The sequence below is a fragment of the Sphaeramia orbicularis genome, chromosome 15 (assembly GCF_902148855.1).
Source record: "Sphaeramia orbicularis chromosome 15, fSphaOr1.1, whole genome shotgun sequence".
Lineage (NCBI taxonomy): Eukaryota > Metazoa > Chordata > Actinopteri > Kurtiformes > Apogonidae > Sphaeramia > Sphaeramia orbicularis.
The window spans coordinates 42662612-42678497 of record NC_043971.1 but is presented as its reverse complement, the minus strand read 5'-3'; the positions used below and the strand labels follow the sequence as shown (position 1 = coordinate 42678497).

The 15886-nt window shown below is 37.6% G+C and overlaps 1 protein-coding gene across 1 annotated transcript; it reads left to right on the top strand.

The window, feature by feature from the left end:
• The first annotated feature begins 421 nt into the window (after positions 1–421).
• Positions 422–15539, top strand: LOC115434179 (integral membrane protein GPR155-like). Its single transcript, XM_030155948.1, has 20 exons — positions 422–539; positions 1043–1256; positions 1391–1538; positions 2115–2244; positions 2333–2511; positions 3126–3278; positions 3380–3447; positions 3616–3787; positions 5802–5957; positions 6089–6172; positions 8619–8742; positions 8855–8939; positions 9036–9123; positions 9269–9503; positions 10912–11002; positions 11194–11335; positions 11461–11556; positions 11654–11718; positions 13902–14039; positions 14704–15539. The coding sequence occupies exons 2-20, from the start codon at positions 1081–1083 to the stop codon at positions 15266–15268; spliced, it is 2895 nt and encodes a 964-aa protein (XP_030011808.1). The 5' UTR covers positions 422–539; positions 1043–1080; the 3' UTR covers positions 15269–15539.
• The last annotated feature ends 347 nt before the right edge of the window (positions 15540–15886 follow it).

The window sequence follows — 15886 nt, the reverse complement described above, 5'->3', positions numbered from 1 at the left end:
ATTTGTTCGTTTTTGCTGCTGCCGAGTGGACTTTACACCAAAGAAATGTTGAAAATGTAAACATGTTTAACATTTGTAGAAGGGTAGCTAAACGGTGTCTTAAATATGACCATTGAAAAGAAATTACACTTCTGCAGGTATCCTGTGATTTGACCACACGGCGTCAAATATAACAATAATTTGTTTACTTTGGGAAGTAGTACATTTCTAAATCTGACTGATGATATAAAATACTCAGTGAACTTCGAACAGACCCTTTGATCAGACTAATAAAATAATAACTATGTACAATCATCCCCCTCATCACGAGTGCAGCGTTTCACTTCACGCTTCTTATCCAATCACAATCGAACTATGCAGCGTATCTTGTTCGCCATTGGATCTGAAACCTGTCAGTCACTAATCGGGGCGTTGCCGCTGTGGCCAGCTGTCAGATTGAGGAGCAGAGCTTCACAAACAGCAAAACACAGGTTAGTGCAACCTGCGAACAAATGAACCGTGGGAAGATGTACACAAAGATGCCAGTCTCCAAATAAAAGGTATGTCATTTGACCTGCATACAAGGACTTTTAAGAAAAACCACTCACTCCCAGATGTTAAAGATAAAGCCTACCGTTCGGTTTAAAGCACTAGCGGTTAAATTCTCTGATGTTTTTAGCATGTAGCGTCACCTAGCTAGCACCAACCATCAGCTGGCAGTGACAATGGACAGCCTCAGCCTTTTGGGTCCTTTAACATTTAGCTTTAGTTTGTAACACTCCTCTTACGGTGTTTGCAGATTGCAGAGAGCTTTCTGTCATCGACTGAAGTGGGTTACTGCGCTATCTCAAGTAGCTAAATGACGGAGTTGAATGTACAGAGGCGTTTACACCCTGAAAGAATAAAACAGTATTTCAGATTAGACCGAATGTCATCACAGACATTTCTCATTCTCTATTTCTCTTTTCAGTCTGTCCTTGTAACACACCGACCATTCTTCTGTAACTCGTCAGCATGTGTTGGGTCTTTCTGCTTCTTCTTATATGCTTCTCTGTCCATGCAGTAGTGCAGTGTTGAGATTCTCCAACCATCACCTGACTCATGTCCAGTCTCCTCATCACCATGGAGACTGCCAACAGCTATGTGCTGATCCATGGGAAGAACATATCCCACAATACAATGGGGTCTGCAGCAGTGCCCCACATGTCCATCGACAAACTCTTCCCTGCTCTTCTTGAGTGTTTTGGGATCATTTTGTGTGGATACATAGCTGGCAGGTATGAGTGTGATCATATAATTCTGGGATTGTTTGCTGATAATCACATTAAACTTGTCACAAGAAACATGAAATTAAGCACATTAAAGCATCATCATATTATAAGAGATGTATATTTTCATTCCCTACCTGCAGGGCAGATATCATCACAGAGAGTCAGGCAAAGGGTCTCGGCAACTTTGTGTCCAAGTTTGCACTTCCAGCTCTGCTCTTCAAGAACATGGTGTTGTTGGATTTTGGAAATGTCATCTGGGCATTTCTGTGGAGTGTGCTTGTGGCTAAGGTAGTCCTCCTTTCCGTTTGAGAGTCTACACACATTATTTAGTTTATACTAGGTCATTCCATGCAAAGTCACCCAAAAATCTATAGTTTGCAAATTTATGTGATTGATTTTCTTCAGTGTGAATTAATGTGAAAACTACTTTGAAATTTGTGATACCTGGCAGAATCCTGAACATCTACTCCACATATAGTTTTAGTTCTGAAATTTTTAAGTTAGGCCTTCAGAACTAAATTTCATAATTTGTATCTGCATACTCTATCTCACCAATTGCATAGTTTTCAATTGCTTTAAAATATGTACTGAATGTTCAAGAATCTCTATAGATAATGCATCCTGTTTCATTGAAATTGCTGAAGTAAACCTCAAATCATAAATAAATTGGCATTGGAACAATTTTATTTGGTCGTGTATAAAAAACTGACTACCATAGATGTTTCCAAATGTAGCTTTGGAGCTGAAAACACCGCATAAGATACTCTGGCTGTATATTTTCCCAATCTGGTTTATTTGAATTTGTTTGAAAAAAGGTACTTTTAATTGCATTAATTAATATCGGTTGTCTCCTCCTTTGTGCAGGTGACAGTGTTTGTGCTGGTTTGTGTGCTCACTCTGATGGTTGCCAGTCCAGAAAACAGATACAGCAAGGCTGGTCTGTACGCCATCTTTGCTACACAGAGTAATGACTTTGCTTTGGGATATCCCATAGGTGAGACTCACAAAGCCTTTATAGGGCTACCTTCAAGTACACTATAGAAGACACATGATGGTAACATATCTGTCTGTCTTTTTTGTAGTTGATGCTTTGTACAGGAGCACATATCCAGAGTATCTCCAGTACATCTATCTTGTTGCTCCAGTGTCACTGATGCTGCTCAATCCCATTGGCTTTGCTCTTTGTGAAGTACAAAGGTGGAGACAGGCCACCCATCCACAGCATAGCACTTCTTCCATCGTCGGTGTTGTAATCCTACAGGTATTCTATTTTATGATGCTAATAAAATTCTTTTTTGGTAAGGCCTTAGCAGAAGCAAATTTTTACAGAATATATTGTTACCAAAGTGTTTTTTTGTTTGTTTTTTTTTTAACAACCTCTGCTGCCAAACTCAGAATTTTAGAAATTCTACCTGTAGGGGTTTTTCTCCATACACTGTTGTCTGCCAAAAATTAATATCATTAAATAATGAAATGTCAGTAAATAACAAAAACTAGACATCCTAAGTGAATACTGTTGTGTACAAGATAAAATTACAGGGAAAATGCCTTTTAGTTTTTTGTGTCAAGTTTTTACCTGTGCTGTTTTTAGTGTGTGTATATGTTTTTTAGTGATCCAGTTTGATGTAAGCAAATGGCGAGTGTGTGACATGTCTGTGTTTCCAGTTCATCCATGCCTGGCATTATGGTGTTAAAATTTAGAATGCACTAGAATGTCTTTGTCTTTGACTAAATCTAAGTGCTCTCTAGAAAACTTACTTTAAAAATGAATGAAAACTAAACTTAAATTGAAAACAAAATCTAAATAAAAAATCATGTGAAAAGCAAAAACTGCTCTGACCTTGGCTTTTGCCTGATACCCTGTCATCTCTGCAGGTTTTGAAGAATCCAATAGTGTTCATGGTGATTGTAGGAATCATCTCCCACTTTGCTCTGGGGCAGCAGATCCCTGCCGTTCTCTCGGAGTTCATTGATGGTCTGGCAAACTCTTTTGGTGGTGCGGCCTTGTTTTACCTTGGCCTCACTATGGTATGTCTGACTGGTGGAATTGAAATTTTGGTTTAGTGTATATTTGACTAGAAGAGGTAGATATCGACGTAAGTGAGGTCATCTGTCTCTATTTGTTACAGGTTGGTCAGCTCAGAAAACTAACCAGAGACACAGGAGTTGCCTTGATTCTCCTCATCACAGCAAAACTGTAAGTGGACTAGATGATGTGTATGCATGTGCGTCTTTATTACTTTCAGAAATATTCAGTTTATTCAACATTTCATTACATTCTGCAAATGTGTTAAATGTTCATGTCTGTATTTTATTTTTATTTTGCCCTCTTTGACTTCCTGTTATTCTCCTTGTGTCTTCCCAGTCTGGTGATGCCTTTGGTTTGTAAAGACATGGTTGATATTCTGGATGTAGGAGTGAACAGCACTAGCTCTAACCACACCAGTCTGTCCAACTTTGCCTTCTTATATGGAGTCTTCCCAACTGCACCTAGTGTGGCTATCTATGCAGGACACTACAACATGGAACTAGAGGTGGTATGTATTGGTATAACTTCAAACTCGTTGGCCTCATAGCATCATTGCCTAAGTAATATTTTTGGCCAAGTTTTGATATCTGTGTTACTTTACTCTCTTTAGACAGCTGATTCATTTTTCATCATTGGCTGTGTTCTGAAAAACATATGACTTAAGCAATAGTTCAATGAGACTGACGAACACTAAAGCTCAGTATTGATAGTATTTATAGCTATAATGTTAAATATTTCTGAATTAAAATGCTGTAAATATTGTTAGCTTGTACATAGAGAAATCTGCAGTTTTATTCAGTGTAACAGTAAATGTTAAACTACTTTCTATGAGCAGGTGTTGAACTCAATGCAGACTGAAGAACCCTCAGGATGAATTACACAGGAGACATTTATTTATTTATTGACATTACAAGTTCTGAGAACCGAGACTGCTCAATACAAGGCACTGAAAAATCCACTTCTGAATGTAGTTCTTTTTGTCCAGTGCCTAATACCACTAATGTAGTAATCTGCCATCAGAGTCTATCCATGATGAATCTGCTCAATACAGATTTCTAGAATATTCTTAAACCTAGTCATACTAACCAGGGCAAGGTTACAAGAGGCTGTAAACACCATATTCTGAGGACTACAGTCTGCTTCAGTATCTGCATGTTTAGAATTTTTTTCAGATCCTGCTGGAGGACAGCAACATGACAAATAAGTTTACCTGATGCTGGTGTGTTTTGTAAACTCATGAGTAAAGTGTTGCTGTCAAAAAAACCTCAAACAATAAACACAATAAATACAAAACCAACATAGTGTATGTTGTAACAGTAATGCAGCCACATTACATATTTAGTTATTTGCATTCAATTTTTCAATACATTAATGTAGTAAAAAACACATTTATTAAAGTATTTTGTTTTCAATCTACTTAGTATAATGTCCGTTTGGTGTCTTTGGTAAGGTAATGTGTGTGGTAATGTAATATCTAACACAATTCTGCCAGATTTTTATTTTTAATAGTGTTGAAAATAACAACTATGATCCTATGTCCCTTTGGGGCATCATTAAACTACATAATATGTTATTCTTTTAAGGGAGCAACTCTGCTGCATAAATCACATACAGTGAATAACAATACAATGTTATGTGTCATTTTAGAACATGGATAATGGCATCCATAGAACTCTTTGGAAAAAGTCTTCATAAAATAAAAAACTTTCAGAAAATCTTAATATTAAGCATGCCATCATGAGAAAAAGGTGAAAAAAGTCCTGTTTGAGCCCTAGAATAATTTTCTGGACGTTTTTTCATTTACAGAAATAAAAGTTGAGGAAAATGTCATCTTTTTGCTTTTCGATTGTCATTGAATTACTGTAATACAGTAGTGCTGTCCTGGAAGCCAACCATATTTTATCATAATGTTACAATAATAAGTAACAATACACCTTGTTTATTAACCCTTTCATGCATGAATTGTTAACAGATTAGTTGTATTTTTGACATAATATTTATCCAATTTGTTTTTTTTAGATATCTTATTTCTTTAGTATAATACTTTACTGTTCATATTAGTGGATTCCACGCATCAACAGTTTAACATGTAATGGTATTAATTTTTTAAGGATCCTTAAAACATATTGCTACTTTATGAAAACCTACCATTTTAGTGTAAAATGTAACTGTTGATTGTGGTGAAGGTCTGGTGAATGAAACAAAATGACAAAAATAAGGATTAAAGCGTGAACAAAATATCCCTTATCCCTATTAGAGATTTTCTTCGTAACCACATGTTTTGGTTTTATTAAACAATATAAGAGTAAAATAAGACTTTATGTATTCCACAGTGGGGAAATTAAAGTGTTACAACTATTTTCAGTTATGTGAGCCTTACAAATACTCGATAACGCAATGGCATTACAGTTAAGAGTTGGAGTCATTACTGCAAATAATGTAGGTTTAATTGAGGATTGATTAACTTTCCACTGTAGTTACGTCATGCATGAAAGGGTTAAGGTCTCTGTCTTTCACCACAGGTAACATCTGGGATGGTAATCAGTACGTTTCTATCTGCGCCGATTATGTATGTGTCGGCCTGGTTACTGACCATCCCTCTGATGGACCCGACCCCCCTGGTGACAGAACTGGAAAATGTCAGTTTCAACATCAGCATCGTCAGCCTTGTGGCACTGGTACGAGTGTCCTCCAGTTTTTGTCAGGATAAAAGAAAAGAATGCTTTTATTTGTGTGTAACACATAATAAGTAGCCTGTCATTTTTTAAGTACAGCGATACAAAGTTGTGATTACATGTGTGTCTTTCAGGTTTGGACAATTGCGGTGATGCTGCTCAGTAGGAAATTTAACAGACTTCCTCATCTGTTTGCCTTAAATCTCTTCTTGGCTCAGGTCAGTGTCCAGTTACAATCCAAAGGAGTTAAAAGTGTATTAGAACTAAAGGCCTATGTAATGTTTTTTTCTGTGTCAACACTAAAAGTACTTCCTGGTTCAATAGACTTCAAAATAAAAGCACTTCCTGAAATTGCTTGAGTGAAAGGGTTTTCTCTGAATAATTATCAGCTTTGTTATGACTCATTTACTGTTAACAATCAACTGAAACATCTGAAGCAAATAAATAATGTATCCTTTTAATATACAGGGTGGGGAAGCAAAATTTACAATATTTTGAGGCAGGGATTGAAAGACAGTGTATGACCAATTAGTTTATTGAAAGTCATGAGAATTTATTTGCCACAAGAAAATTTACATAATAGAAAATGTTTTTATTCTGTGTCCTCCTTCTTTCTCAATAACTGCCTTCACATGCTTCCTGAAACTTGCGCAAGTGTTCCTCAAATATTCAGGTGACAACTTCTCCCATTCTTCTTTAATAGTATCTTTAAGAAAGTCGACATTGCTGTGTGATGTTCTATTGGTAGCATGTTCTAAAACGCCCCAAATAGCAGAATCCAGAGGGTTTAGATCTGGGCTAGAAGGCGACCATAAACATGATTCCCAAAAATTGCTAAAGTTGGATTTGTTGCTGTTGTCAACAAGTGTTTTGGTGTTCTTGTGTAAGATTTTAACTTCAAATCATATTTTACTGCATTTCTAATGGTCTTGTTGTCTACCTCAAGTTCAATTGCCATTTTTCTCATGGATTTGGTTGGGTCCTTTAGGATTTTGGATTTGAGAGCTTTAATAAAAGCTTTGGTACGTTTTTTGTTGCTTCCTCCACTTCCAGACTTTCTCGTAATAGTTTTGCTCATAGTCATTCTCTTCTTTACATTATAAACAGTCTTTATGGACACTCCAACTATTTTTGAAATCTCCTTTGGTGTGACGAGTGCATTCAGCAAATCACACACTCTTTGACGTTTGCTTTCCTGATTACTCATATGGGCAAAAGTTTCTGAAAAGGTATGGATAATAGTGTTAGGTAGGATTATGACATCAATATATGTTTGGTTTCAAAACAACTGACGTAGTGCCTGCTGAGAAAAAACAACTAAATGTTCATTGTAAATTTTGCTTCCCCACCCTGTAAACTTAAACTAACATAAATGGCCTGTTTTTCTTCTCAACACAAATACGTTAGTCTCAACAGCCTATTTGCATAGGGTTAGTATAACCTGGGGACTTCTTTTCATTTAGAAATGATCCCAGCCCCTTTTGTGGTTCATGGGGCACATTTGCACTGCATAGAAAAGTCTGTCTTACCTGAATTCACTGGCATTATGAGTGTCTTAGATATGATGTTGCAGCTCACTATTAACTTCTATTTTATTATTAAAAAATAATAAGAAAAGTTTTTGCATTTGTAATGGATTTTGAGGTCTTTCTGTGAGGGAATCTCCATGTTGTGTCATGATACGCGCCTCCTTTATTGGTTCTCAAATGCTGCCAGAACTCAAAATATTCATAATTACCAGCATCGCCGCTATAATTCCTGACTGGGAATGCAGAGGCTAAGCTCAGAGGAAAGAAAATAACATTTCAAAAGTCACAAGATGTTGATTTTCACAGGACTCATGTTGTCAAAGAGTGTCTTTGTTTGATGAAATATGGTAGGTAATTTGTTGGTATTTTTACTTTTGAAATTACAGACTGGTACATGTAGTAATAACCCATAAAGACCCAGAGCTACTTTTGCGACAGATTCCAAATGAATTTTTATCTCTATTTAACCTTTCCTAAGTGATTTATCACGATTTATTATAATATTATCCTCTGTATTTTGCATTTCTTCAATTAAAATCAAGTATTTTCCCATATTTAATTTACTAATCATGGATATGTTTATAAAAGCTCAAGTTAAAATTAATTCTCATAATATCAGAAACAGAGGAAAAATAAAGAAAATGTAACTTTTTCAGCAAATCTCTCATTAACTGAACATAAACCTTGCGTCTCCATCCACTGTCACCTATCCAACTCCATGGGTTTTACTGCTGAATCAATGTTGTAGAAGATGATGGTGTTTCCACGGTAACTACGGAGCCTCTGAACGTCCAAATGGGTCAAATCTGATGACCACGAAAAGACGATAAACTGTATTTTACTCCAATTATTTACATGGATTGATAGGATTAGTGAATCAACAGGTATCAAACATTATGATTAGATGATTTTGGTCTCCAGAGGTTATTTGGGTCTTTATGGGTTAAGATCCCAGACAACCACTGTAATGATAATAAATGACCAATGACAGCAGGCGGCGAATACAGATGAATTTATTAATAGTCGTATGTAACCAGTGTTCTACCAGTGAAGTTCAGTTACTGTGTGCCTATCTTTTACACTGTTTACAGACCGTGTGCTAAAATTCACTTTCCCTCTCTGATCCACTCCACAGTTCCTGGTGTGTGTCAGTATGATTCTCTGGAACTTTTTAGTCAAACAAGAGGATAATCTAGTTGGCAAAATGATCACTTTCACTCTGCTTTACGGCTCTCTGTACAGCACCTACATATGGACAGGTCAGTGTTTATTAACAGACTAAATGTTAATACTATATTTAAATAAAGTCTGTTGTAGTTTCCAGTGAATTATATTTATTCTGCTGTTTGTATATGTGTCTTGCTTTTTCAGGTTTAATTCCTCTCTGCTTGGCTCTGACAAACAGAGATGATCTACTGAGACTCCGACCTGGTGTCTTCATGATTTTGGGTTGGGGGTGTGTCTCTGAACTTTTTACAACTTCTCTATGAAATGTAGCCTGTAGAATGCATTTGTTGTTTTTTTGTGTGACTTTGCCTTTTTGTGTGTGTAGTGTTCCTTTCCTGATGGTTGGAAGTCTTCTGGTCACAGGAGAGAGGACAGACACCATAGATTCTGCTTTTTTCTACGGCAAAGCTCAGGTTGAGAAACGCCTTCAGTTGGCATTTTGTTTTTCATTCCTTTATTTCTCCTGTTTTGTCTCTTTCATATGTCAGGGACAAGTTCAGTAAGATCTTAACTAAATAATCCCCGTTAATAATCGATCCTGCTCTAATTGGTTTTCAGATTATCAGCACAGCAGTGGTTCTGGCGGTCAGCCTCGTGCTCGGTGCGATATCTCTAATGGGTCTCAGTCAGGGAGACCGGGAGCAGAGGGGCTACCAGGCCCTGAGCCGAGCTGGTGTACTGGGCATCAACGACGAGCTGAGCAACCCAGGTGGTGGTGGTGTGGATGAGCAACAACAACAGCAACAACAGCAGCTACAGACGAATAATTCCTCATCCTGCAGTCTCAATTCAGGTAAGATCTAAACTGAAGGTGTGAAATGATAAGATTTTAGAAGACAAGGTGATTGATAAAGGTTCAACACCACTTTGAGAACATTTTTGGTTGGTAAAAAGACTCAAGGTCGAGGTGCTTTGGGTTTTTAGATTACAGACTCTTCTCAGAGTGAGGCAGACAAGTGAATCACAGTGATTATTCTGTGGATTTCTATAGTTGCAGTTCATTGCCGCAAGACTATCTCTATTTTCACACATTTTTTACTATCAGATTGCTTTTATCTCTTTAAAAATTTGTCTCATTTTTTGCCTTTATTGTTTTTTCCCTATCCTATCCAGAGGGATGATACTGTAGAAATTTTTACATAAATTGGAAATTGTGATTGCAGTCTTGTGTTCTTCATGTCCCATATCACTGTTTTTAAAAACGTATTTTCATCCAACTTTTTTGTTCTCTGATTGGATAATGCTGTGATTTGGGCAGTTGCTATATATATATATATATATATCTAGGGTGGGCAAGCAAAATTTACCCAAAATTTACCCATATAAATTGCCCATATGAGTAATCAGGAAAGCAAACGTCAAAGAGTGTGTGATTTGCTGAATGCACTCGTCACACCGAAGAAGATTTCAAAAATAGTTGGAGTGTCCATAAAGACTGTTTATAATGTAAAGAAGAGAATGACTATGAGCAAAACTATTACGAGAAAGTCTGGAAGATACTATTAAAGAAGAATGGGAGAAGTTGTCACCCGAATATTTGAGGAACACTTGCGCAAGTTTCAGGAAGCGTGTGAAGGCAGTTATTAAGAAAGAAGAACGACACATAGAATAAAACATTTTCTATTATGTAAATTTTCTTGTGGCAAATAAATTCTCATGACTTTCAATAAACTAACTGGTCATACACTGTCTTTCAATCCCTGCCTTCAATCCCTATATATATGTATATATGTGTATATATGTGTATTTATTTATTTATTTATTTATTTATGTATTTATTTACTTACTTACTTATTTATTTATTTATTTATTTATATATATATATATATATATATATATATATATATATATATATGTTGTTTTTGACACTGTACATTGTGTTTCTCGAGATTTCTTCCTGTTAAAAGGAAGTTTTTTCTTGCCACTGTCACCAGTCACAATTGTTTGCTCCTGACGGATTCTCTTGGGTTCTGTAAATTGGCTTGAGAGTCTAGTTTGGACCAGCTGTATATGTACGGTGTCATGAGGTAACTTTTGTTATGATTTAGCCTATATAAATAAAATTTGATTGAATGATTGCTACTGTCACCATAACAACGATGGTCAGGTCAGACCATTTTTTCCCACACAAAATGAGCCTGTGTCCTTAAGTGTGAAGTAGAGCAAATATTTCCTCCTGTTTTTTTTTTTTTTTTTTGCAGAAGTCCACAGTGTCTCTCCTCTCCAGTCCATACCTGACATGATTGCCAGCACGCAGAGGGAACACACAAACAGCACAGGTAAAACACACACATTTCATTACATTAGTACTTGTACTTTCTTTCTGCAAAAAGTGAACATAGAGGGGTATTACAGTTCAATTTATAACACTTACTATAGACAGTAGAAAATCATTCTAAAGTTTTGCATCAGTGTAAAATTTCAGTGGAATGTGAGTAGAAAGCATTAACTTCACATTGTCCTCTACAGGACACGGTGGGGACGTTGTGTGACGGACAGCAGCAGATGTCTTCGTCGTCAGAGCAGCCGCTGAACCTTCCACCACCTGGGCTTCAACCTGTAGATGATAAACAGACAGTCAGACATGTTCTGCTCTGTCTTCTGCTCATAGTCAGTCTGTTGGCGGTGAGAATCAAACACTCAGATGTGCAGGTGTATGAACGTGTAGGAGAGCATAACTGGTTTTATATGAGGAGCTAACATAAATATTTGCGATACATGTCTTTGTGTGGTTGTGTTTCTTTGTGTAGAATCTGTCCAGCTGTCTGTGGTGGTTATTTAACAAAGATCCAGGAAGGCTTTATCTTGAACTGCAGTTCTTCTGTGCTGTGGCCAACTATGGGCAGGTAGACCATACATTTATTTAGACTGGATAAATGTGTTTTGTCTGTAGGTTTTCAGTTATGGGCTTTTGTCAGAAGTTAAAATAAATTTTTTTTCCAGGGTTTTCTGTCCTTTGGGATTTTTGGTCTGGACAGACATCTCATCATTCTTCCCTTCAAGAAGAGGTAATTAATTTATAGATTTATTTTAAGTCATCAAAATAAGGGCCAGATGTACACTGCTCCTAGTATGCAATGTGTGATGCATGCATGTATGATCTAGTGATGGGTTAAATGCAGAAGGCCAATTTCAGTGTGTGGTGCATGTGCATGTCTACATGTGTGAACCCGACTGACAAATAAAGATTTTTAATTCTTAATTAATTCTAACAGTTTGCATCAGTGCAAGCCCTGTTTTGTGTTTTAAAAACTATGAGGATTTACAAAAGATGATTTGCAGCTTTGTTTGTTGGAATATCCCTACCAGACTGCAACATTTAGTGGAGGAGAATGTGTGAAGATAAACTGTAACATGTCTACATTTCTCGACGTTTCACACTTCACTCTTCTCTGCTCAGCAAATGAGTGCAACAATGATGGTTGATGAAGCTGCAAAATGGATGAGGCGAGATAACAGCGTTATTGAGAAGAAAGCCATTAAAACTATAGATGTACCATTATGTTATGTTTTTAAGTAACAGACAATACCTGTGTTAGTCATGGAATATGCCACACCCTCATTTGAGACTGCTTGCTTGAGAAGTTGGTAGATTGTGTTGGTATTTATTGAAATGAACTGACTTTGTTTGTTACCCCATCCCCCGAAGGGGAGGCAAGGAGTATTGTCTTTGGTTCAGTTTGTCAGTTTGTGCTTGTTAACACTCTAGCAGCAAAATTATTGCTTCAATTCATACCAAATTTGGTTTATACACTCAACAAAAATATAAACGCACCACTTTTGTTTTTGTTCCCATTTTTCATGAGCTGAACTCAAAGATCTAAAACTTTTTCTATGTACACAAAAGGCCTATTTCTCTCAAATATTGTTCATAAATTTGTCTAAATCTGTGTTAGTGAGCACTTCTCCTTTGTCCTTTGCTGAGATAATCCATCCACCTCACAGGTGTGGCATATCAAGATGCTGATTAGACAGCAGGATTATTGCACATGTGTGACTTAGGCTGGCCACAATAAAAGGCCACTCTAAAATTTGCACTTTTACTGTATTGGGTGGTCCAGGGGGGTCAGAAAACCAGTCAGTATTTGGTGTGACCACCATTTTCCTCGCACAGTCTTCTTCATGAATTCTCTGAAACAGCTTTGGAGATGGCTTATGGTAGAGAAATGAACATTCAATTCACAGGCAAAAGCTCTGTTGGAGATTCCTGAAGTCAGCATGACCATTGCATATTCCCTCAAAACTTGTGACATCTGTGGTATTGTGCTGTGTGATAAAACTGCACATTTTGGAGTGGCCTTTTATTGTGGCCAGCCTAAGGCACACCTGTGCAAAAATCATGCTATCTAATCAGCATCTTGATATGCCACACCTGTGAGGTGGATGGATTATCTCAGCAAAGAAGAAGTGTTCACTAACACAAATTTAGACAGATTTGTGAACAATATTTGAGAGAAATAAACCTTGTGTGTACACAGAAAAAGTTTTAGATCTTTGAGTTCAGCTCGTGAAAAATGGGAGCAAAAACAAAAGTGGTGCGTTTATATTTTTGTTGAGTGTAGATTGCCAGTGACCCAGAATAGATTTGATTACATTTTGGGAACAGTAGGTCAAAGTTGAAATTTTTGATATTTTTTTTTTTAATCTTTTTTTTTTTACCATTTACTTATAATGGGCAAAATTTCACATGTCTGTAGCAGCAAAACTATTGGTTGAATTTATACCAAATTCGGTTTATAGATTGCCAGCAACCCAAAATAGATGTGGTTACATCTTGGGATAAGTAGGTCAAAGCTCAAATTTTTAATGTTTTTTTTTTTTTTTTTTTTTCAAATCTTTTTTTCTTCTTCCATTTACTTATAATGGGCAAAATTTCAAATGTCTCTAAATACATCAATTTTGTTTCAATTTACTTCAAACTTGGCACATATGTAGAAGCAATTGATATGCTGACACTGATCACCACATGCATAGACACGATGACATCAACTGGATCCATGCTAAAATAAGCTATAATACATGTGAGGGGTGGGGTTTGTTGTGCCTGACACCACTTGTTTTAATATGTTTGTGCATTGTCAGTAGATCATGTACAGATCTGGCCACTTCCATCAGCACTTAAATTTGCCTCACATTAATTTCTCTTTTGTAAATCTGACCCTAAAACTTGCAAAACCATTTTCTGTGTCAGGCTGCTGGCCCTGTGGCAGGACAGAGATGTTGAAGATGTGAGCCCCTCAGGTGTACCAGAGGAGGTCAGACTCACCTGTACCCAGTTTGTCCGTTACCACAAAGACCAGTGTGTACAGGACATAGTGCACACACGCAGGTATGAGGATGCTCCTGTCTCCTCTCCAACGAATGAAAGTCAGGCTAACAGTTGGGACCCTTCTCTGTTTATTTGCAGTACATTTTAAAGGTGCAACATGTGAGATTTACACATGCCTGTGTGCTGTGTGAAGTTCATGTTTGAATCTGCAGTTCTGGTCATTTGAAATGGCTGAATCCATTTGTAAAGCTAACAGGAACTAATGGTATTAACAGTTGTAACTGGAGAAGAGCTGAACACTCTAGAGCAGAAAACAAGTCCTTTACAGAGAAAACAATGTTTTGACTGTGACCATGGATGAAGGCAACTGAGACAGCTGTTATCTCTGCTCAAAGCAAAAAGCAGATGAAACAAACTTCACACAAGCACACAGAACCCATACAGAACCTTTAATACTGCAGCTTTAAATGCATGTGGAAATAACAGTACTTATGGCTGTTTCTTTTTGGATTTTAACAGTTTTTGGTTGCTTTACTTTTCCTCTAACACATACGTAACTTTTTCAACCATTCCTATTCCCTTTCTGTTTTACTAATCCTTCTTTTCCTTCTCCCCCTTCACTCTCTTGGCTTCTCTTTGGCTGCCTGTTTCTCTGTCGCCCTCTAGTGGTTCAGGGGAGAGTGTGAGTGCTTCGACAGGTGAATCCTTCCTCTGATAATGACAGGTTTGGAGGAGGACTGGAGGAGGTGCCTGAGGAAGTGAGGCATTCCCCCTCACCTCAGTCACAGCAACTTCCCCCACACCAGGATCCCCAAAGACAATGCAGGGTCCAAACTGACCATCTAATCGAGCGGCTGAACTACGAGCCATGGGAAACTCATCACTCCTGCAATCCACCTGAATCCAGTGGCCAGCGTTCGATTGCATTCCAACATGGGCTGCAGCCTGAGAGCGAGAGTCGAGTACCTGACCCTGATGATTGCCATCTACACCAGCATGCCCCTAGTCCAGTTGTAACCTCACCCGATCTCCACCGTCACCCCCAAACCCATCTCAAAAATGTGTTCCGAGGCAGTGACCTGGTGGACTGGCTACTCGAACGTGGTCTGTGCGCTGGCCGAGGAGAGGCCCAGATCTACGGCGGTCGTCTTCAGCGGGGAGGGGTGTTAGATCACCTGACAGCGCAGCACCGCTTCAGGGACGAAGCCACCCTGCTGTACTACTTCACACAGAGGAGGGGGAGGTGGACGAAGACGAACAACAGTCCTACAGCATGTGAGAGGATGTGAGGAAGGAGGAGAGACGAAGAGGAACGAATAAAGTGGGTTTGAGAGAAAACACTCAGCAGCAGCAGAGGCTGTGCAGTTTGTTCTGATGTAGATACAGATTCTGACTCAGAATGTGTTGATATTTGTTGCCATGCTTCCATCAACATATTTTTATGTACATTTTCAACTAGAGAAAGACTATCAGTATCTGCAAAATTGGCTGCAACGTCACATTTTGTGCTTTTGAACTGGAATTATTGATTTTGAGTGAATAAGAACTCAAAAAGTTTTAAAACAAACACCAGATTTTTTAGGGCAGATTTAAAGTTCAGTCCAACAGTTTCACTTTGATTTTCAATTAATTTTAAGTTTGATAGATTACTTTGAATTTAATATTAACTGATTCAGATTAATTTATTTGTCAGTATCATTTTAGGTATTTCTTCTTTTCTTAGGTGATGATATTGTCTGATTAGTCAGGAATCGCATTTTTCTTGCTACAAACTATTACTGCATCTGCCTTTAAAAATGCACATGTACTGGATTAGAAAAAGGAAACTTCAAAAATAGGGACAAAAGTTTCATGGACACTTGAGTTGGCTTTTGCCTTTATTTGACAAAAAAATATTTTACATATTG